This window comes from Etheostoma spectabile, chromosome 16 (genome assembly GCF_008692095.1).
Source record: "Etheostoma spectabile isolate EspeVRDwgs_2016 chromosome 16, UIUC_Espe_1.0, whole genome shotgun sequence".
In the NCBI taxonomy this organism is placed as follows: Eukaryota; Metazoa; Chordata; class Actinopteri; order Perciformes; family Percidae; genus Etheostoma; species Etheostoma spectabile.
This window is the reverse complement of record NC_045748.1, coordinates 14,802,843-14,823,325: the sequence shown is the minus strand read 5'-3', so window position 1 is coordinate 14,823,325 and position 20,483 is coordinate 14,802,843. Positions and strand designations below refer to the sequence as shown.

Here is a 20,483-nt window from a genome sequence, read left to right as displayed (position 1 = left end):
AAGACTAGAAAAGCGCTATATAAATACAGCACATTTACATTTTAGATGTTCCCCATAACTTTTATAAGATGGTAATTGTCAGTGTTCGTCTGCATTTTTCATTAAACACACTGGGCTGCTGAGTTCATCCCATTAGTAACTATTAATTGTATTCACAGATCAGCTCAGATGAACCCTGGTGTTTACAGACGTTGTGGACCTTTTTCACAGCAGACATTTTGACTTGTCAAACACAGGTGTAATTAATGTTGTTAATTGCTGGAACAAAGCCATCGTTAATGTTATTAGTTCTACCTGTGCATTTGACAAAATGTCTGCTGTGAAAAAAGGCCTATAACCATGATTATTTCTCAAGAATGCCAATCTACTTGATGTTTCTGAATGTTTATAGCTGAACAGTTCAAATAGTCTTAATTCCGTGAAAAATAAAGGTAAAAGTCACGCTTGTACTTGTTAACATCTTGAAATTTGGACTGAATTACATGTTGGGGTACATTGAGTAGCCAAAAATGTAATATCTTATGTATTTATTCTGTTATCATCACTATCTTAAAAACAAAAATGTGGTTCCTGAAACAACTAACAACAGAATTAACTGATAAATGTCCACAATGGAAGTAATTAGACGAGTCGCCAGGTTTATCCTGCTATAATTCAGCTTTCTCCGTGATGATACACCAGCATCAACATGCTCCATTCCAGTTCAGTAAATTCCCGAGAGGTGATTGGTCTAACAAAGATTGATCTCATGCAATTCTTTCCACTCAATAATCACTCTGAAGAGAAAAAGCCGGGGCTTGAGCTAAACTCTGCAACTAATGTCACAACTCACTATTCTATCATTATTACGGCATAGTTTGCACTTATCCCCAACGTCCACAAGATAATAACTTCACTTTGTATGACAATTAAGCGACAGAGGTAACAGTTAAAGTTCTGTGTAGCTCCTCAGTGGGCGCCAGGCTAACGTAGCCTAGAAATCTGTAGTAAGCAGCAGCAGGGTGAGGCAAGGTAACGTCAGCAGCAGGACGGTTGTTTCTTCAGTGAGGGGAGCAGCTGAGCCATGCAGGTCAGGTCCACAAAATGCATGCTCCAACAGGAGATGGCTTTGTGCACTAATGCCTGCCAGGAAGGAAAACATACTGTTACATCATCTCATGCAGGAATTATTTAGTCCCTTTAATTTATCATATTGTGCTGCTAAAAAGGCTCACTTGTGACAGAGTTGATTAACATTTCATTATTCCCTCTGGTGCTTAGGTACATGACCCGTAGGCCTCCCTGCAGCCTTTACGCGGCCATGCAATCAATAATCCGATATGGCTCTGCCACAACTTTGCCGTAGGCCATAATCTGATGGAATTTTTTAAATGTTTAAATTAGATGAAGAGATGTCGTGTTACACACCGTGTTCTGACAATTCATCCCACAGATGCTGGGCATCCTCATTGTGATGTTCATGGTGATCTGGGTCTGCATTAATCACAAAACACAAAAAAATCATGACTAAATAAATGTATTATTCCTCAGAGGGAGGTCAGACAACTAAAAATAAGCAACATAAGAAATGGAGTGAATGAAGACAGCATGGAAAGGATTAAGATTAAAAGGACAGGACACAGACAGGAAATGAGAGTTGGGGGGGGGCAGGCAGCTGTTTTGACCTTGGGGACCAAAATTAAAAACACTACATTTCTAAAAAATAATATGCATTTCAGTAGTGGTCCCACAATGCAGTAGTGGACCTATAGATTACATCCTGTGTCTTGAGATTACGATTCAATTCAGAGGTTTTATTTGCATATACACAAGCAATGTATGTGCTAGTGTGCAATGCTTAATAATAATCACAATATGAGTAAGACTAAGAGTTAGAAAAAAATAAAGATTTAATATAAAATAAAAATATATTTGTATTAGTTTAAGAGTGTTTTCTATTTCGTAAATATGGTGAAAACTTACTTTGAATACTGTTGAACATCAGTTTCTAACTGGGCTTTATGTTGCACCCCTACATAACTTTACACTAGAATTATGTGTCTATTAAATAACTAAGCAATTACTTTATACTGTATACAGAAGGTAAATTACTTTGTACCATTTGAGTGATGCCAGAGCATTCGTTTGAATTCCCTGAGGGCTTGGGTGAGGTTTTCCAGCTGGTCATGAAGGTGGATATTCTCCTCTATCAGTGAATGAATTGTATCCTGTAGTTCAAAGCTCCGACTTTGCAGGACCAGTAGAGCCAAGCGCATGAAGAAAAGCCCTCGCCTTAGTCCCCTCATAGCGACCAGAGCCTCTATCACATCTTCACAGATGCCAAGCAGTCCCTGTCATAGGTAAGTCCCGATCCTGTGTGAAAGAGATGCCCTTCACTCCAGAATATGTGATCTGCTTAAACTCAAGGGGAGGTGACAACAGTTTTCTTTCCAAAGCCATGGGTGGAAAGCTGCCAGTGGGCTGCTTTAAAATCTATCCAATGTTTCCACATCACTAGTCGTTGTGACCAAAGCAACAGAGGCCCTGTTTGCTTTAGAATGATCTACTTCTGATGAACATGAAGTTTCAAACATACATGTATGATTTGTAAACAAAACGAGTCTTCAGTTCTTCAGGAATGTAGGTCAAAACAGTTCAACTATACGGGTAAAGTAAACTGTGTCAGCTGGGTGCACACATTATTGATGCAGACAGACACCTTCCTGGCATTTGATTAGTTGCAGCTCATTTGTCACGTGGAGAACAGCATGCACATCATCACAGGGAAATCAGATCAGTGAGGTCAATATGTTGCAGTTATATTACCTGAATAATTCTGTAGATTTCAAATTAACTTTGAACCTAACAGGTTGCTCTGGTGCTGCGGAGATCATTGAGCAGATGGGCCAACAAAAGCTCAGTAAAATGTGTTGTAAAGTGTTACCAAACTAACTCACTGACCATTTTCTAGCCATAGTAACTACAGTGCTAAGGAAATAGCACACGCCTCAAAAGCAAGTCCAAAAAAATATTAGTAACATAACATACTGCAGACACGTTCACTGCTTATAGGCATTTACTGTCCGTTAATATGCATCTTTCCCCCAACATTCTACGGAGGTAGGTTCACAAGGTTAGTGGTTCAATCCCAGGTTCCTTCAGCCACAATGGAGTGTTGCAGTAGCTCGGTCTGTAGGGAGTTGGGTTGGGAACTGGAGGGTTGCTGGTTCAAGCCAAATAATACGGCTCTCGACATACACAATCATTCATAATGACTTTTCTCGACATGTTGTACGACTACTTTTGTCAAGGGTTTGTCATTACTACTTTTTTAACCCCAACTTAATCCTTCAATCAGATGGGGGCTTGCCAAGATTTACACTACCAAAAGTTTTAACTATATGACAATTATAGAATAATAATTCTGGAATAACTTAATTTCCATACCAAATGACTTTAGATACCTGCAAAATCCTGCACATTAGAAACCAAGGATGTAATCAAGATTCATTTTTTTTCCCCAAACAAGAAGCTTTTATTTATTTATCAAGTGTATCAGTTTATGCTGTCTTGGCAGCCCTGGCGCGCTTCTTCTTGACCACAACAGGCTTCTGGCTCTTCAGAATGGCACTGGCACGACGCAGGGCAGCCTGTTAAAACAAATTGTTTGTAAAATCTGTGAAATACAAACTACAAATAAAAAAGGACACCTATGCAAACCAATGTGGTAATACATTTGGGATTTTGCGGTCTAAAATCACAAATGTAGCTCACCATGCGCAGGTCCTTCCTGTACTTGTTCTTGCTGATGATGTGCCTCAGGCTGTTGAGGGTGGCGCGAGAGTTCTTGTTGATGGTAATCTTCTCGTAAGAGCTGGAAGGTTTGTGCTGGCCTGTGGAACAAGAAAAAATAATTAACGTTTCTTTGTTACATTAGCTGTAATGCCACAACAAACAAAATAACCTAAGACCGCAAAAGGTCTAAGGTCATGTAAACCCTCTACATTTTTCTCAAAGTGTAGCGCTCAGTTGCTTGTCCTTACAGTTCAGTGCATGTTAGCTGGCTCCAGGAAGAGCATGAGCAACTCTATTTGAATTACTTGGAAGACAGCACACTTGATTCAAGCAAGCATCAGTAAGTCAAAACAAAAGTAGCTGATGTCCCTTAAAAATGCCACCGATGTTTGATTATAGGTCAATTAAATAAATCACTTGTTTTACAGACATAGGAAGTGTCCAAAAAGGAAAACCACTTCAAAATGTTTACCTGCACGCTTCTTCAGCACGACGACGACTCCCTTGCCATCGGCAGCTGGCTGCACACCTACAGTCTTCTTGTGCACCAAACCATTGAAGCGGAAAGAGTTCCTGGACTTCAGGTTGTTGGGCTCCTGTCACGTAAAAATTATTTAATTCAGATAACCCTGCTAGGCTTGTGAAAGTAACGTCAACGACTGATTACTGATTAGGTATTTACTTCAACGTCAAGACCAACCCAATCATATTAAGTATAAGGTCTATACTGAGAACATACAGTTAGGGCCGGGTGATATGGAGAAAATCAAATACCACAATATTTTTGACTAAAAACCTTTATCGATACAGCAAAGATATTGTAGTGTTTACTATTGGTGCTTTCACAAATTAACACAATGAGATTTTTGATAAATAATCATCAGTAATGTGGATATAATGACTAAGTGGGTAAAAGCAAATAATGGAGCCGTTACAACAGTCTGGTACTTCACTGTAATTCAGCCTTTAAAACTAGGACAAGACATTACTTATGCCATATTACAATGTCCAAAATCTAAGACGATCTAGTCTCATATCTTGATACAATGATATATTGCCCCGCTTTACACAGTGTACTGGCAGATTTACAGCAGTAAATAAGCATTGCATATGTATGTGGGATGCTTGTTAGTATGCAAGAAGTAAAAGTAGGATATTATGAAATGAGTGCCAACATTTATCAATTAAATGGTGACTGCCAATTAAAGCTCAAGAAGAAAAACTTTACCCACATTTTTAATATTTAATGTTTTACAAGACCTCCAGCAGTTCTTTCACTTTGTGTATTGCACTATTGGGCCATACTATACATCAATAGCACACTCAAAAATGTCTTAGTATTCACTTTTAACTACACTTTCTGACGTTGTGTCATTTCACCTGCATGGTCACACCATACTCAAACCCTAAGTTGGGACACAGGTCTTTCAGTCAGAGTAACGTTACTCACAGTGCTGTAGGTCTGTCCGTTCCTCTTGATGAGGAAGCTGGAGCAGTTCCTGATGACCATCCACTGCAAATGGGACGACATGATGAACCTGCACCAAACGGGACACATGGGAGGGTTACCGAAATAACGTGGCCAGCAGAAGACACCTTCAATCAGCGGTTAGACGTACGGCCACTACCTGCAACTAACACGGCTCATTCAAGTTTCCTACCATTTTCTCAGCACCTAGTTAACTTCAGTTAAATGCGTTCACGTCTTCGTTTCACGGTTACGTGATAAAATAATCAGCTAGTGTTCAAGAATTATTATACAAACTACAGAGTGCACTTTACGTTTGTAATCATATCATGTTATACTGAAACACAGTTAGCTAACGTTAGCTCCTCAGCCCAGCGCAGGGAACTGATGGAGCCCGACGAGGCCTAGCTACCATGAGCGACGTGTTCACAAATGTATCTCTCCATTCCTACACTATACAGGGGCATTTCCTACCACAAATGGTGTATAACAATCACCATACAGAAAATATCTTACTTTCTATTACTGAATGCAAGTAAGGAGACACAATAAACACATTTTAGTTAGCGGCTATTAGCTGCCGAGATGACCACGTTACCTTCTAGCGGAGGAAGAGGACCTGAGAGACCGGAAACCGCTTTACGGAGCCTCTGTCACAGATCATTGCGCACCTACAGATTTTGTAATTTTTTCTTTTAAAACAAAACATGTACAATCGAGCCAACATTTTTTAACACAATTTGAACATACAATTAACTGTAATTATCATTACAGCAGTGTATGTATTTGTATAATGATTATATGCCATATTTTTAAAGTCATTTTATTGAGTACTAGTTATCCACAAGCCCAGCGGAGGAACACGTCCTCGCCTCTCTCTGTGAAAGCCTAACGTCATTAATACGCGACTCGTGTTTACAGACAGCCGTCAAAAATTGAATTTCCAAATCTCAGCTACTTTAAGCCTAAAAACGGGAGTCATCATTAATCTTATAACATGTGTGCGCAAATAAGACAAATCTTTTAGCAAAAATCTGCAATTTTTCACGCAGGATTTTTCAAAGTATTGCGTCGATGTTGTCTTCATGTTGATGTGATTGTTGAACCAAGAAGTTGTCAGAGGCAAAAGTCTTCTGTAAATCTTCTCAGTGTGGTGTAACATGGCACCTGCAAGCAGTGTCTTATTGTGAGAACTCAAACATGGATCAAGCAGAAGACCTGGAGACACTTGGTGAGAAACTGTACACTCTGATTTACCCCAAACACGCAGAGAAGGCTGGAAAACTCACAGGTGAGGTCACCTGCATGGCACGTTATTTGTTTTTGTGACATTATTAAACTCTGTGTATGATAGTAACTTTGAAAGTACGACAAAAGGCCACATTTCCCAAGCCTACCTGTGTGTTCCAGGGATGCTTCTGGAGCTGCCAGGTCATGTTCTGAGTCAGATGCTACAGGACAAGTCCATGCTGAACGCAGCCGTGGAGAAAGCCCTCCGAGCCCTGCAGCTGACGCAGGAGCCCAGGTACAGCAATGGCCAGGGGGTTGCCAGACCTGATCTCCTACTACCTCCATCATCATGAACAGTCTGGTCTTAGACGAGTACGTTGGCTCTCATAAGTCATCAGCAGAGGAGTGAGGTAGTATTTACATGGCAAGGGCACATTTAATGCAATAGAGACAGAGGAAACAGAGGAAATGTCTTTATGTGGGTAGTCTTGTCCACAAAGGTAACAACACCTATTGACCACCAAGTTTAGGTCGGTGGAAAAGTTAATACATGTTTGCTTGCTGTATGTGTATGTTAGATTGTTATGTGTATGTCAAAAAAACTTTCAAAGTGTGCATTGTCATGTCCCTGCACCTCTTTGCAGCAAGGTAACGTGTAAGGACGAGGATGATGTGTCTGTGTCCTCTGACTCTCTGGGGGAGCAGCTGTTTGAGCTGGTGAATGTTTACAACACCGGCCACTCACAGAAAATTACAGGTAAACAACCAGTCCTGTGACTCAACAAACACCTAAAATACCACTTGGATGTGAAGCAACATCAGCATGTCAGCATTGTCATTGGGAGTTTGTTGCCAATGCTGCTCAAACCATTGCCTGAGTACAGTCCCATAGAGCTCCTAAGCATGGCTGTTGACTCAAGTCTTATTATCATTTATATGTAAATACATGTATGAGCTAATAGTCTGTAAAATATAATTTGCTGTTTTTTTTTAAACAGGAATGCTTTTGGAGCAGCACAAAGAGGCAGTTTTAAACCTTCTTTCAAATCCAACTCTGCTGGAAGAGCAGGTGAACTTCGCCCTAAAGACACTTAAGGAGTATGTGACTTAGTACTGTTAACTTGCAATTTAAATCAACATAATAAAAGATTAAAACAGAACCAACGTTCATTGATAATTGACAGTTAAACCCCTTGTTTGAAATAATGTCCCTGCTGCCTCTCTTCAGACAGAACATGGAGGCGATGGACATTAGTGACTTGTCGGACGCCGATGACACAGAGGGGCTGGGAGAGAAGATCTTCTCACTGGTGGAAGAGCTGGATCCACTTCATGCAAATGATATTACAGGTAACCTGATACTCGGTCTGTGGTAGCATTCCCTGTAAATATCATCAGCCTTTCTAGATGTAATATCTTTAGACGTTTATAATTGTTCTTATTGTATAGACATGCTATTTTTAACATTAGTGATATTTGGGTTCTGCTCTTCTGCATCTGTTTGTCCAGGTATGCTACTGGAGATGGACCCAGCTGCTCTCCAACAGCTGCTCAGTGACCACACGGTGCTGGAGGTTGCGGTTCAGAAAGCGCAAGCAACACTGCACACACAGAATCAAAGTCTCTCTACTTAAACAGAAGAGGACAACCCCATTTTACACACAGAATAAGACATCAATATATGACAACTTGGATGAACTCTGATAATATAATTCTGGGAAGAGCTGGCACATCGTACAAGTTACCTATATAAGCACCTATCTTTGTTTTATACTGATTGAGTGGATTGTGGAGAGTCTGGGTTGACTGGACTCACTGTAAATAATTAAAGTAAACCCAAATGTCTTATTATATTATTAATATATTACCACTTTCTAATACAGGGGCTCACTTTGCTTGCAGGTGATTGTCTTTCTTAGATAAGTGGACTGAACATAAGTGCCAGTGTCTAATGAAAAACATTGATCAATCAATATTGCTCCATCTGGGAGTCAGACTCACACAATCAAACATCGGAATCATTGTCACTGCTTGATGAGTATGTTTACAGTAGGAGATGATTTACTTATAAGGCTGTTAAAGTGTTTCCAATAGTCATGCTATGACAATGTAATGTATTACATTTTGTATGTGTACTGTACATAATGTAAGTAACTTGGTGAAATGTCTTTGCTAACAGAAAATAGAGCAGGTTATATACAAATGAAGGACTAACTTTATTCTGTATTAACTCATTTCACAACATTGTTACATCAGTGGCAGAAATGAAATGCTAACCTGTAAATCAAACCTGTAATTCCCCTCCATCACTATCCAAATGCTCCTGGCTACCTGGCCACAAAATCTTTGACATTTATTATTAATCACTTTTTAGCTATTTTCCATCGTATCTGCATTATTAGTTATGTGTAGAAAAAGGTAGTAGCTCCAGAGTTTACTCCCAACTGATAGGTTGGTTTAATGATTTTAAAACATTATGTAATGAAAAAAAAACAATAGACATCTTTCAAAGTGCTACAGAGCGCAAAAAATAACTTTATTACCATTTTGTTTTCATATCTTGTGTTCACCGTTTTGTCAAGAATTTTAGAAGAATTCTAAAACATTGGGGAAAACAATTCCTTCTCTGAAACAAAAGGGGACATTTTTATAATCATAACCGGATGCCTACAAAGTCATTTAATCAGAAACAGTTTAGCGACAAATGATTGGATTAAAATCACATCAGTGTATTAAAATGACAACGAAGTATTTGGAGTAAAATGAGCTCTCATTTCACAATTTAGATAAAGATTTATTTGTCTGCAGAAGCGGCCAATACAAACGATCAGAATATGAATCCACATAATCTCTAGTGAATCATAAATGCATTTATTCATAGCTAATCAGAAAAAATTACTTTGCTCTTCACACACAAACACACGTGTATGCCTATGCCTCATAAATACAATCAATCTGATATACAAATATTTGGATAGATTTATTTTTAGGGACATTTAACATTTTAATCCCAATTCCTGTTTTTCTGAAGACCACCCCTCGTTTCAGTGATATTGTCAAATTTCTCAGAAGAGAAACTGAAACCTAACTTGGACAAAAGACCCTGACACATCTTTTAAAGTCAAGAGTTGTTGATGGACAGGAGGACATTTAAATAAATATCTGAAACGAGCAACATCCTAGCACTGCAGACTTGCTCCCAACTCTCAGGTTGTGAAGCCAGTACGAGTCTCTTTTCTGTGTTATCCAACATCTTTCGTTAACTGGAGGGCGACTGAGAAAAAGCAAACAGCTGATGGTGCACTATTGACATGTTTCATTCCCACACAACATGCTAGCTCCAGTTGACAGAGGAACACGAAGAGCTGAAATGCAAAGTCCACAATATAAAATTAAAAAGGTGCCGCTTTCTTCCTATCCATCACACATACAATCAATCACTCACTCACTCAAAGAAACAAATGGATATTTGGACGTTAGACACCAAGGGAAACCTAAGACAGGATCTGGGATGATCATTCTGTTAACAGTGTTAGATTTGAGGGGAAGCTGGACAGCTTAGACGAGCAACACATTTATTGTACATGAACATACAGTTTTGTCTATGAATGCATCCATGGATAAACCTTTTAAGTGTGTTTTAAAACACATTACACAACTGTCCGTTTTCTGTTTAGATGCAGGAAAAAAATCCTTCAAGAAAACACTGTGCCTGTTAAAAAAACAAAAATACACCAGTGACAATTGCTAAACCGAAGAAAAAGATGAAAGAGTGGTTAAGCAAGATCGACATGATGGAGCCTAATTATGCCCTTCTTAGTTGTGGGCAAAAAGAAGGGTCCTTTAAGCATAGAGCAGTATGTCCATGTCCAGGTAGGATGTCACTCTGTCCAACAAGTCTGTTTACAATCTCCCTGCAAAATGATGTTTATTTCAACACTGGGTACTGGCGCTGACCGCCCAAACGTCCAGAGCGGTGTCCACCTCCCGATGGTGCACTCGTCTGAGAAAAGGAGTAAAAACAACAGCAAGGGAAGAGGGTTATTAAGGTAAAAGGAATGTAAATGAGAGCAACCCATTTACAACTGTAAAACTATCAAAACTATTTTTTTGTTAAATCCTCACCTGTGCAAACTGTGCAGGGTTATAAAAGGTGACGCCTCCAGCGGGTGCAGTTGCCTGGGCGGGTAGACTCTGCAAAGAACCAATAGAGTGTTACTACAGTTTGTGCACTGTTCCTATTCCATCACTTCTATGGGCAGAGGTGGAGAGGAAGAAGCCCTTTCATTGTCACACAATGGTTGGCAACATTAAAAAACAGAAGCCAAGGAAAAGTGGGATAGTAATGGCAAAGAGGACTGGGATCCACAGGGAGGCAGCATTACGAACCACTTTTTTTACTTGATTTATTAACCGTGCAAGCTTTATGACGAGGTTATTGAAGCTTTGTGTTCTCATGACAACAGTCTCCAGCATACTTCAGCCTGATCTAGGGCTCAAGGTTACAAAATATTCAAATTTAAAATATTTAATTAAAAACCAAAAAAGGCAATAAATCGTGGCCCTTCAGAAAAGGTCATTAGGATCAATCTTTTGATGACCATGAATGTTTGTACATAATTTCAAGGTAATTCTTCCAATAGTTGTGGAGATACTTCAGTCTGGAGCAAGGTTCTGGAGCGTCAAGCTGACATTACCCTCCACTACGTGGCTAAAAATAAGAAACTTCCTTATAGTCACTGCAACTCTGATTAATTTTAATTTGTTGATCATTTGCTGGGTTTGGTTGTTCATCACCAATACAGAGTAGAGTTAGAAGTGCTGGAGACAGCGGGCAGGTGAGCAGGCAGGTGTCTGGGTTAGATGGGCGGCGAAGCTTTAGGTGCAAATGGTGAAGCATGCTACTAGTAATGTGCTGAGCGCGGGCGGTGGGTGGCAGGCAGGGGTGAGAGTGGACCATGTGAGGCCCAGCAAGAGGTACCTGGTTTAAATGCTGACTCACTTCGCGTGATAAAGAACTCATTGAGCTAGAACGCGAGAGCTAAAGACAGCAGAAGGGAAATAAACAGTAGACAACAAAACACAAACCCAATTATTTATCTCCCATGCATTGCTTTGTTTCAACTAACCACCAGGTCAGAATAAAATTTAATAAAATTATCCTTATAAAATTATGATTGTTGAAAAAAAACAAAAAAAACAGACATGAAGAGAATTAGATTAATACAGCAAATGGAACACAGACTTTACATTTCACCAAGGCTGTGCATTTAGCATGATTATGGAGAAAGATTTTAAGTTAGCATGCTTGCATTCCCATTCCTCCTCTTACATTCATTTAGATTTATACAAATAAGCACACTTAACGCACTGGCTGTTAGGGTGTTGAGCATCATGATTCAGTGGTGGCATTGTGATACTATGGTAGCTAGGCAGTAGCGGTTGACAGAAGAAATTTGTCTTACCTCCCCGGAGTGTGAGCCATCGGCCACGGGAGCACCTTCTGGGGCAGGTGGTAACGTTGGGTTGAACATCTAAACAGATAAATTCAAGTGCAACAGGAGGAGTGTAGATGAGTAAAGCTTCAGCTTTGTATTTCATTTATATTTATATTTTGTGCTTTGTGACTGTTTTTGCTGCTGTAACACAGGAATTTCCCATTTTTCTTGGGATCAATAAACATCTATCTATCTATCTATCTATCTATCTATCTATCTATTCATGTTGACTGGCTAAATGAACTCCAATCTGCCATCTTTACATGTTTTTAAGGCTCTCTCTTGCTTTATTTAAAAAAGAAAGTTATTTATAGAAATATGCCTAACAGCATCTCTAAAACTCTCTAATTCATTCTACAGCATACATGATATGTAGTGTTGAACTTAATCTGAGATTTCACATTACAATTATTAGGTGATACAATTACAAAAGTAATTACTATTTAAGAGGTATGTTAACAATAAGGTAAAAATGCTAATACAGATTTAAATCTACAATGTATTTTCAGCATTAGAAAACATTTTTTTAAACATAAACTCAAATGGTTCACTAGTAAAGAGAAATACATGCCTGTGGAGCAGCGCTGGTATTTGGTGAATTCTGCTTCTGATCTCCTCCTTCGCTGGCCTCTAAAGGTTGTTGATCAGCAGGAGCTAAACCAGGGACACAGAAAATATTTAATTACTTTAATCCTTAACTGTACAGTGGCTTCTTCCAAAATCAAACAAAAACCATCTGCAACCATCAGTGGTACCTTGCTTGTGAATGTACCGTTATAAATGTAGACTAAGACTAAGTTCTTTTACAAACATAATTTAAATTGAATTCATTTTGACACATGACACGTACCTGAACTAGGCACAAATAGGTTACCAGTCATGGGCATTGGTGCCAAAGGAGCGAAGATGTCTGCGGGAGCAGGGGCTGACCCGCTCGGTTTAGCAATTCTACTGGGGTTCAGAACATCCACATATCTGCCCTTTGTGCCTGAGAAGAAAGGAACACATCTGAGTGGCAAGAAACAGACCAAACAGGTGTGAAAGCTGACTGACGTATTTGTTTAGACAATTATAAAATATGGTATCTCCTTGATGGATTTCTCAACAAGTAATAATTCAACTGTCAGAAGTATTACGCAAGGTCATGGGGTCAGGGCATGGTGTTTGTGAAGCCAAAAAGCCACAGTGAATAACCCTGATCTCACCTGCCCTCCTGGAGAACATGTTGACAGGAGGACCACTACCCGGGGGTGCAGCAGGCCCTCCGGGGCCAGGCATCTGGGGCATCTTGGGGAAGCCAGGAGGAGGTGGTGGAACGGGCTTACTCTGAAAACAAAACCATAAAATCAGAACTGATTGATCTATAAAGCTTTTAACAAAGCCAGTCTGCCTTAAAAATATGAATCAAGTTTTTTTTTACAACATTACAGACCTCCTCTTCAGGCTCGTTCAAGTCAACCCATCTCTGCTTCTTTTCATCCCACACAATCTGAAAATAAACAACATAGCATAACTTATTACTACTGGTCATATGTACAAGTACATAAACAAAACCTGTTCAACAATGTGAAACTGAATACAGAGGAATGCTAAAATAAGACCCGTGCATATAACAGCTACAACTTACAGATTTGTTTTTGTCATCTGGCAAGTGAGCCTCATTCTTCCCCTTCCAGATCCGCGTTATCCAGCCACCAACTCCCCCACCACCACCACCACCCTGTGTGAAAGAAAGGAAATAGCACTGATCACCGATGAATGCTGTAGGAGCACTAACTGAAGATCTGAGGGGTTGTGTGAATACTAACCTTTTTCGGGGAGTCTTTCTTGACTTTCTTGGTCTCTTCTATGCAGGGCTGTTCAGGAATTGAAGGTGGAGGTGGAGAGGCCTGCTTGACAGCCGAATTGCTCCTCTCTCTTCCGCCAGAGTGAGTGGAGGATTCAGAGGTGGTGCGAGAGCGACGTCCTGAAGCCTGAAGACGAGAAATTAAAAGGTCAAAATAATATATATATATATATATCTTTCTTTTGAGTCTCATGTAGAAAGAGCTTGTTTTTGGGGTGCTTTTCATTTGAACTGTCCATTCTGAGTCTAACAATGTTAAAATAGTGCAATGATAAATCAATAGACTTTGTCTTTCAAAAATCACATTGTCTAGATTCAATTAATTTTCTGGAAACTAAATCCAAGTTAAAGTATATGTACGATAAGCTACTTTTTTCTAAGCAAAAACAACCTGCCCCATATCAGTTCAGAGAAAAAGAGCCAATACGAACAAGCCATGGACAGATTAAACAGAAGAACCTTCTGGCACAGAGTATCTTAGTAGTTTAGACATGACACACAAACACACCATATTCATTGAAGATTGCGAAGCAGTCCTTGTTCTCCTCCCAGGACCCTGCAGTGCCAGAAAAGACAAAGCAGTTACTATTTGTTTTCCTAATTTACACAACACTTCTATGGACAGAGAATTAAGAGGCATGAGATGTGTTGCTGAAAAAAAGATTGCTTAAATAAGGATTGATTTTTTTTGTTGATATTCAGACACTTTTTTCAGATACTGACCATAATAGCCATTTGGTCATACAAGTCCATCTGTGGTGTGAAGGAGTTCCTGGGTGGGGAGGATGATATTGGTTGACCAGGGTGCATCTCTGGTGGAGCGTGGGAAATGGACTCTCCAAATGGCATGTGCCCGGGAGAAGGGGGCATGTGCTGGGGCATCTGGGGTGGTGGGTAGTTCAACTTTACAGGTGAATGTGGCCCCTGAGGGGAGGGCATTTGTGGTGACATTTGACCCACTTGCGAAGGTGGGGGACATGGCTGATGATGGGCTCCTGGGTACATCTCTGTCTGCTCAAGTTGATGTTGGAAGGGAGGAGGGGCAAAGCCAGGATCCTGAGGAGGGTAGATGGGCATCTGGCCTGGTGGTCCACTGGGGGGTACTGGGTAGAACTGGGGCACATCATTGGAGCTTAAAGGCTGAGAAGGGGCCATCCCATCTTGGAGGATAGAGGTGGGAGCTAAGGGACAGATTAAGAGATCTGATCAATTTTGTATCTGGCTCCTAGTATATATATATATATATATATATATATATATATAAGTTAAAAAGGAGACAACAACAAAAACAACACAAATACATTTACACACACCTGGAGGCATCAGCTGTACTCCCTGCGGCGGAGGCCCGGGCAGTAATGAGCTCATTAGTGGGTTGTCAGGGGTGGGACCATCCAACTCCACAGGCATGTTGTAAGGTTCAGGTGATCTGGGCTGGTCCAAGTCAGAGCTGGGGCTGCTGCAGTCAAACTGTGAAGGAGTTGCTCTGCCTTCATTGTATGTAATCACCCCCGTCTAAAAAAAGAAAAAAAAGAAAAGACAACAATCAAACATGTGTCACATGGGAACAAATCACAGATAATAATTCAAAGACCATAAATGTAAGCAACAATTCCAAAACCTCTGCATCAATAAAATGTCTGAATGTTTCAAATACAATCAACTACAATCAAGTAGAACATTAAAAATGCTACAATTGTATAATGCTATAACTGTATAATGCTAAAACAAAATGTTTTATTTTGTAAAACCCTGGTGTAAATAAAAAAATAGCACAAGTTAACAACAAACGCGTTTCCACACCCTTATCTGTCCATCCAGCTGTCTGAGGTGGGTCAGCCATTCAGGCTCATTAAACAACTCCTGCTCTGGTTTCTCCTTCAGTTGTGGATCAAAGAATTTCAGCTTTTCCGACATCTGTCAACAAACAGAACACAATTACATTTGTTTATCATGCTAAAACCTGTACGTATATATATAGAGGAAGCCCAGAGGGAACGACAAGTAGGAGAGTAGGTGCATACCTGTATAATTTGGCTTATGAAAATAGGAGAGTAATAGGATGGCTGCATGAGGACATTCTTAGAAATAACTTCACAGTAGTGGAAGGCCTGAGCACTGAGGCCTACTTCAGCCAAACGGCATGCATAGATCAACTTGAACACCTAATAAGAGACAATAAAGAGCAGAGAACAGTGTTATTCCTCAGTGTTAAAATCTCAAAATCTCTCTATGCCATACAGTTAGAGGAAATACAAACACTTAAACTAATTTACACGGACCTATTTAATAGAGTATAATCAATTATTATGTTTTTAAGACACCTATATAAAACCTATAAACACCTATAAAAGAAACAAACTGAGTTTATTGGTTTATTCATTTATCTGTAAATACTAAAAATTCTACCTGGAAATTGGGTAGTGAGCATGGGTGGGAGCCGAGAGATTGAGCATATTCATAGGCCTCAGTCCTCTGGATAGCTTCATTTGTCGCACATTGGTAAAATGGCAAACTGAAGTGAAGAGACAAAGATAAGGTTATGGAATATAACCGAATTGTGCTCTTAAAAGGTCTCTTACAACGCTGTGCCTGCCTCTGTCTCTAACCTATGGTTGGAGCCAATCAGAACCATCTTGGTACTCTTCTTTGTGTACACTCCCAGACCAACTTGGGCCATCAGGTAGCAGAAATGTGCAGCATCAATCAGCCCCTTGGAAGCTGCCACAACACAAAATGAGGTCAGACAGAATGTGAGGCAATGTGTTTTTTGTGAAGATAGTTGATTAGTAGATTAGTTCAGTGCAGTAAGAGACTGCGTTTTTTGATGCAATCCTACCGAGAGTGTCACCCATGGTGGTGATTGTGCGAGTATCCAGGTCCAGAGTGTGTGTGAGGTTAGACAGCACCATGGCCAGGTGAGGACGCCAGTCACCCCACTTCTCCTCGCCGCAGCACTGTATGAATATAAAAAATACTCAACTGAAGTGGCAATAAAGACACACATGATTGCACACCTAAAAACAGAGCCTATGTGATTGAGAATCATTTTGAAAAATACTGAGGGGTTAAAGAGAGGGCCAAAGAAATACTTACAGTGGCTGATGCAGGCATCCTCCCTGACATCAGCTGGTACACTGTCTGGAGAGGGTCATTGATAGGCAAACTGTTGGCAAACCTAAACAACGGAGACAGACAATTTTTTTTTTAACCTTTTAAACAATCAAAGAATATAGGTACAGCCATTTTTAGGAAACACCATTTCTTGTCACTGGTGCTTTACCTTGTCATGACACGTGCATGTGTCCTGTTGTCCATCTTACTGGCCAACAGCAGGGCGTGGCCCCAGAGACCTCCCTTCATAGCTGCTTCTAGCGCATCCTATTTCACAGAAAGGAGGAACTCATTTCAGATTTAACAAGATACGAGTTAAATGACAACAATGCAGTTAAATATGGTATTTCTTTACCTTCTTGCGGCCAAACAGTAGCAGCTCCCTAAAGCGTTCTGTTTCCTTGCCAAGGTTCTCTGGGACAGTCATGAAAGTGTCAGATAGGAGGGACAGTGGTCCAGCTCCTGGCTCTTCTTCAGCTCGTGCCAGCGGTTCATTGTTAAAATCAATTAAGTTGGCTTCATTAGGACTTTTGCCCGGTAGCCAGACAGAGCGATGCTCCTTCAGCAAGAGGTCAGCGATGTCCGTGCCAACCACAGTCTTAAAAAACAAGAGCATCACAGTGAAAAAGTTGCATGAGGAATATATACACAAAGTCACATGTAGGGTCCTATTTGGACGATCTAAGCGCATGGCGTGAGGTGCCTGGCGCAGGTGCGTTTAGGGCTTATCCAAATCCACTTTTGCTAGTTTGATGGCGGGAAAAAGGGTCCGTGTGCCCACCGCATGGTTCAAAAGGGTTGTACTTAGTGTCTTCATTAATGCATAGGTGTGTTTTGGGGGCACCATGCAATAAACCAATCAGTGTCATCTCCCATTCCCTTTAAAAGCCAGGTGCGTTTGTACCTTGGCACATCATATTGGGATGGTGGATTTGCACCGTAATATTTTTATTTGTAATCTTTTGCATGTGTGTGCGCTGCTGCGCATCCCAGTGTGTGTGTGTAGCAAGCATAGTGTGCGCGCTGCGCACAAGCCTAGGCACATTTCACTAATGCCCTGTTAAAATAACAATGAAATTCTGCTTTATTGACTTTAGACCAGGTTATTGTTGGTCAATGGCGCAATCACTTTCTGCTGCTGCAAGATAGCAATACGCCAAGAATTCACTTGAACCCACCTCCCTGTAAGACCAGCGTGCCCATGGGTGAAAATGGGCGCAGGTGCATTTGCTATTTAAACGACATGGGCGCAAGATGGGAAATTAACAACTTAGACTTGGACAGATTCAGTTATGTTCACACACTCTTACCCCATTCTGTCTACAGAGCAGCATAATGAATTCCCAGAGCAGACGGGTAGAGTCCTTGTCCAAAAGGTTGCTGTCACGAGAACACTCAAGCGCTTTGTTCTGGGAGAACTTTATCACGTCCACCTTATGGGTCTCCTCTCTGATGGACAGGACGCAAGATGTGAGACAGATTAGCAGTAGCTAGTAAAACCAGTGCTACCTTTTATACATACATATCAAGACACAAAATAACAGTTTTGGTTTTGTAAGCATTGATGCACGACACGGACAACAAAAGGTAGGTGTAAATAGGTAGTTTGGAGCAAATTTTGCTGAGTGCTGGGAAAGTCTTAAGGATACATGTGGTGATTTTTTTTTCTTTATGGAAAGAACTCCATTTAAAGACCAAAACCAACAAGCTTTTCAAGTGTCTGTGTACCTAAAGCCCCAACAAATACACTATCTACTCCACTTTTGCTAATACTTAAAATAAAAAAGCTAAACTCTTGATCTGATTTTTAAAATTTACACTTTCACTAGGAATCAATGGGCTTTATGCGGAAAGGCGCAGGAAGTCAGAAAGTATTGAAAGGCAGACTGATGCATGGTGGTTGGTTTTGGTCTTTTCATGGGATATGTTCACAATAATAAAAATAGAACTTTGCCAGCCCTGGCTATTAAGGTCACGTGCACTTACTTAACAAGAGGTCCAGGGAAAGCTCGTAGTTCTGCCTGTTCTGGGGTATCTTGCAGCATGGTCTGCAAATATGGATATGGTTCAAAATATTCCTTTATAAAGCCTTAACATTGTGTGACTGTCATAAGCATGTTCTCTAACACAAAAAGAACAAAGTGCACAAGGAAAGCTACCACTTTTTCCTGTAAGGCTAAGCAACATACCTACATAGCTGAAAAATGAAAAAGTTGGGATGCTATATTTGATTTATTTATAAGTTTTGGGTTACAGGGCTTTTAGTAACTTGCTCCCTTTAAAAAAAACATCAGTGTTTATGTGAGAGGGTCTCTCCCGTGCTTCTTCAGTGGGACGAACTAAGATGCGAGGAAGGGAAGCAAGCGAAGGAATCATAGATGCAATTTAAGAGAACTGATATTAAGCCCAAAACCTTTCACAATAAAGTGCTGTAATAATTTATGTTAAAAATGTACCTCCATGTTGTGGATATCAACAAGAGCAGGCTGTCCAGCTGAGGGGAGATTGGGAAGAACTTGAATCAGATGACCACAAGGTCCAAAGCGTGCACAACGGTGGGGTATGGTGAACTTCTCTGGTGTTGCAGGACGAGGAGGCGCTAGAGGGAAACCATCAGTCAGAAGAAAAGGTGGACAAAAGAGTAAACCAGTATATTGTTGCAAATCTAGTGGTTTAATTAGTATTTGACTGACGGGGTCAATTCTGTTGTTGTTTTTAAAGTATGACCATTCACTAAATGCCAACTTTTTGAGAATAAGGATTGTGTACTTACGTTGATCAGGAGTGATCCAGGTGCTGTCTGCGTTGTACTCAGAGGGATAGAGGTACTGGCTGTAGTTCTGGGTGGCATCAGTCTGGTTTGGGTACTGTCCATAGGAGTAGTCCACAGCCAAAGTGGATGATGTGGTGTCATAGACTGCTGAAACTAAGTCAGGCTGGCTTCTGTATACCTGGCTCTGTAGGTTGTAAAGACAAACAGAGGTAATTAATCAAATAGAAAGACAACCTTAACATAAAAGCACCCACATGCTGTAAGTTGGACACATTTTCAAGACCAACAACAAATAAGCTTAAAAACTAAATTCAAGAGATTGGAACATTTGGTAAGTATGATACTTGATTTCAGAAGGAGCTGCTGGAACAGTATCTGTCTCTTAAGTATATGCTACTAATATTGTGATGATGCTGAGATTGAGCTCCACCAGTAAGAGACGTCCATGTTATGTTTATGATTGTGAAAAGTGTAGGGCTGCTCGATTATGGAAAAAAATCATAAATCACAATAATTTTTGGTATATATTAAAATCCCAAAGATGAATGGGATTTTCATTTCTTGAACCTCACTGTAGTGTTGAGCTCTATTATAACCATGCCAAAATTGTCAAGGAGACGTTAAAGGAAGCAGCTGAGAAGCAGGAATGGTCATGAGACTGCTTAAAGCATGCCAATAGTAAAGAGGAGATGCTACAGAGGATGTCATGGAAAAGCAGCCACTAGCTACATGTTGGCTGCACCCTTTAATAGTAATGGTAAAAACTAGGGGTGGAAGAAT

At 40.3% G+C, this 20,483-nt stretch overlaps 3 protein-coding genes across 7 annotated transcripts in view; 1 reads left to right on the top strand and 2 right to left on the bottom strand.

Moving 5' to 3' along the window:
- Positions 1-3,499: 3,499 nt before the first annotated feature.
- rpl28 (ribosomal protein L28) lies at positions 3,500-5,892 on the bottom strand. Its single transcript, XM_032540032.1, has 5 exons — positions 5,841-5,892; positions 5,225-5,312; positions 4,247-4,370; positions 3,754-3,872; positions 3,500-3,629 (listed from the first exon to the last, which is right to left on the bottom strand). The coding sequence occupies exons 2-5, from the start codon at positions 5,303-5,305 to the stop codon at positions 3,540-3,542; spliced, it is 414 nt and encodes a 137-aa protein (XP_032395923.1). The 5' UTR covers positions 5,306-5,312; positions 5,841-5,892; the 3' UTR covers positions 3,500-3,539.
- Positions 5,893-6,107: 215 nt separating this feature from the next.
- On the top strand, positions 6,108-10,181 carry LOC116704494 (uncharacterized). Its single transcript, XM_032540031.1, has 6 exons — positions 6,108-6,533; positions 6,653-6,767; positions 7,117-7,229; positions 7,471-7,570; positions 7,701-7,822; positions 7,982-10,181. Exons 1-6 carry the CDS (start codon positions 6,443-6,445, stop codon positions 8,104-8,106), a joined length of 666 nt encoding a protein of 221 aa, XP_032395922.1. The 5' UTR covers positions 6,108-6,442; the 3' UTR covers positions 8,107-10,181.
- Positions 9,246-20,483, bottom strand: part of sec16a (SEC16 homolog A, endoplasmic reticulum export factor) — an 18,841-nt gene continuing 7,603 nt past the window's right edge. For 3 of the 5 annotated variants that reach the window (XM_032540025.1, XM_032540030.1, XM_032540027.1), the window contains 25 exons: positions 19,704-19,887; positions 19,387-19,529; positions 18,917-18,978; positions 18,241-18,379; positions 17,286-17,528; positions 17,100-17,197; positions 16,913-16,994; positions 16,656-16,773; positions 16,426-16,537; positions 16,226-16,331; positions 15,841-15,981; positions 15,620-15,733; positions 15,130-15,331; positions 14,540-14,997; positions 14,325-14,372; positions 13,779-13,943; positions 13,598-13,690; positions 13,403-13,459; positions 13,176-13,296; positions 12,821-12,958; positions 12,542-12,624; positions 11,938-12,006; positions 11,454-11,513; positions 10,598-10,666; positions 9,246-10,475 (listed from right to left, as the gene is read on the bottom strand). In XM_032540025.1, the coding sequence (XP_032395916.1) occupies positions 10,401-10,475; positions 10,598-10,666; positions 11,454-11,513; positions 11,938-12,006; positions 12,542-12,624; positions 12,821-12,958; positions 13,176-13,296; positions 13,403-13,459; positions 13,598-13,690; positions 13,779-13,943; positions 14,325-14,372; positions 14,540-14,997; positions 15,130-15,331; positions 15,620-15,733; positions 15,841-15,981; positions 16,226-16,331; positions 16,426-16,537; positions 16,656-16,773; positions 16,913-16,994; positions 17,100-17,197; positions 17,286-17,528; positions 18,241-18,379; positions 18,917-18,978; positions 19,387-19,529; positions 19,704-19,887 (3,180 nt within the window). In that variant the 3' untranslated portion in view covers positions 9,246-10,400. The remainder of the gene's footprint in view (positions 10,476-10,597; positions 10,667-11,453; positions 11,514-11,937; positions 12,007-12,541; positions 12,625-12,820; positions 12,959-13,175; positions 13,297-13,402; positions 13,460-13,597; positions 13,691-13,778; positions 13,944-14,324; positions 14,373-14,539; positions 14,998-15,129; positions 15,332-15,619; positions 15,734-15,840; positions 15,982-16,225; positions 16,332-16,425; positions 16,538-16,655; positions 16,774-16,912; positions 16,995-17,099; positions 17,198-17,285; positions 17,529-18,240; positions 18,380-18,916; positions 18,979-19,386; positions 19,530-19,703; positions 19,888-20,483) is intronic. The other 2 variants (XM_032540028.1, XM_032540029.1) reach the window with 2 other exon arrangements.

Bases quoted from the DNA above. Each gene is read 5' to 3' on its own strand.
- LOC116704494 (XM_032540031.1), top strand. From the start codon at position 6,443: ATGGATCAAGCAGAAGACCTGGAGACACTTGGTGAGAAACTGTACACT. The intron at 6,534-6,652 runs GTGAGGTCACCT...TGTGTGTTCCAG, and splicing joins GAAGGCTGGAAAACTCACAG to GGATGCTTCTGGAGCTGCCA. The intron at 7,571-7,700 runs GTATGTGACTTA...GCCTCTCTTCAG, and splicing joins GCCCTAAAGACACTTAAGGA to ACAGAACATGGAGGCGATGG.
- rpl28 (XM_032540032.1), bottom strand. From the start codon at position 5,305: ATGTCGTCCCATTTGCAGTGGATGGTCATCAGGAACTGCTCCAGCTTC. The intron at 4,371-5,224 runs GTGAGTAACGTT...TTTACGTGACAG, and splicing joins ACGGACAGACCTACAGCACT to GAGCCCAACAACCTGAAGTC. The intron at 3,873-4,246 runs GTAAACATTTTG...CTTGTTCCACAG, and splicing joins CGTGCTGAAGAAGCGTGCAG to GCCAGCACAAACCTTCCAGC.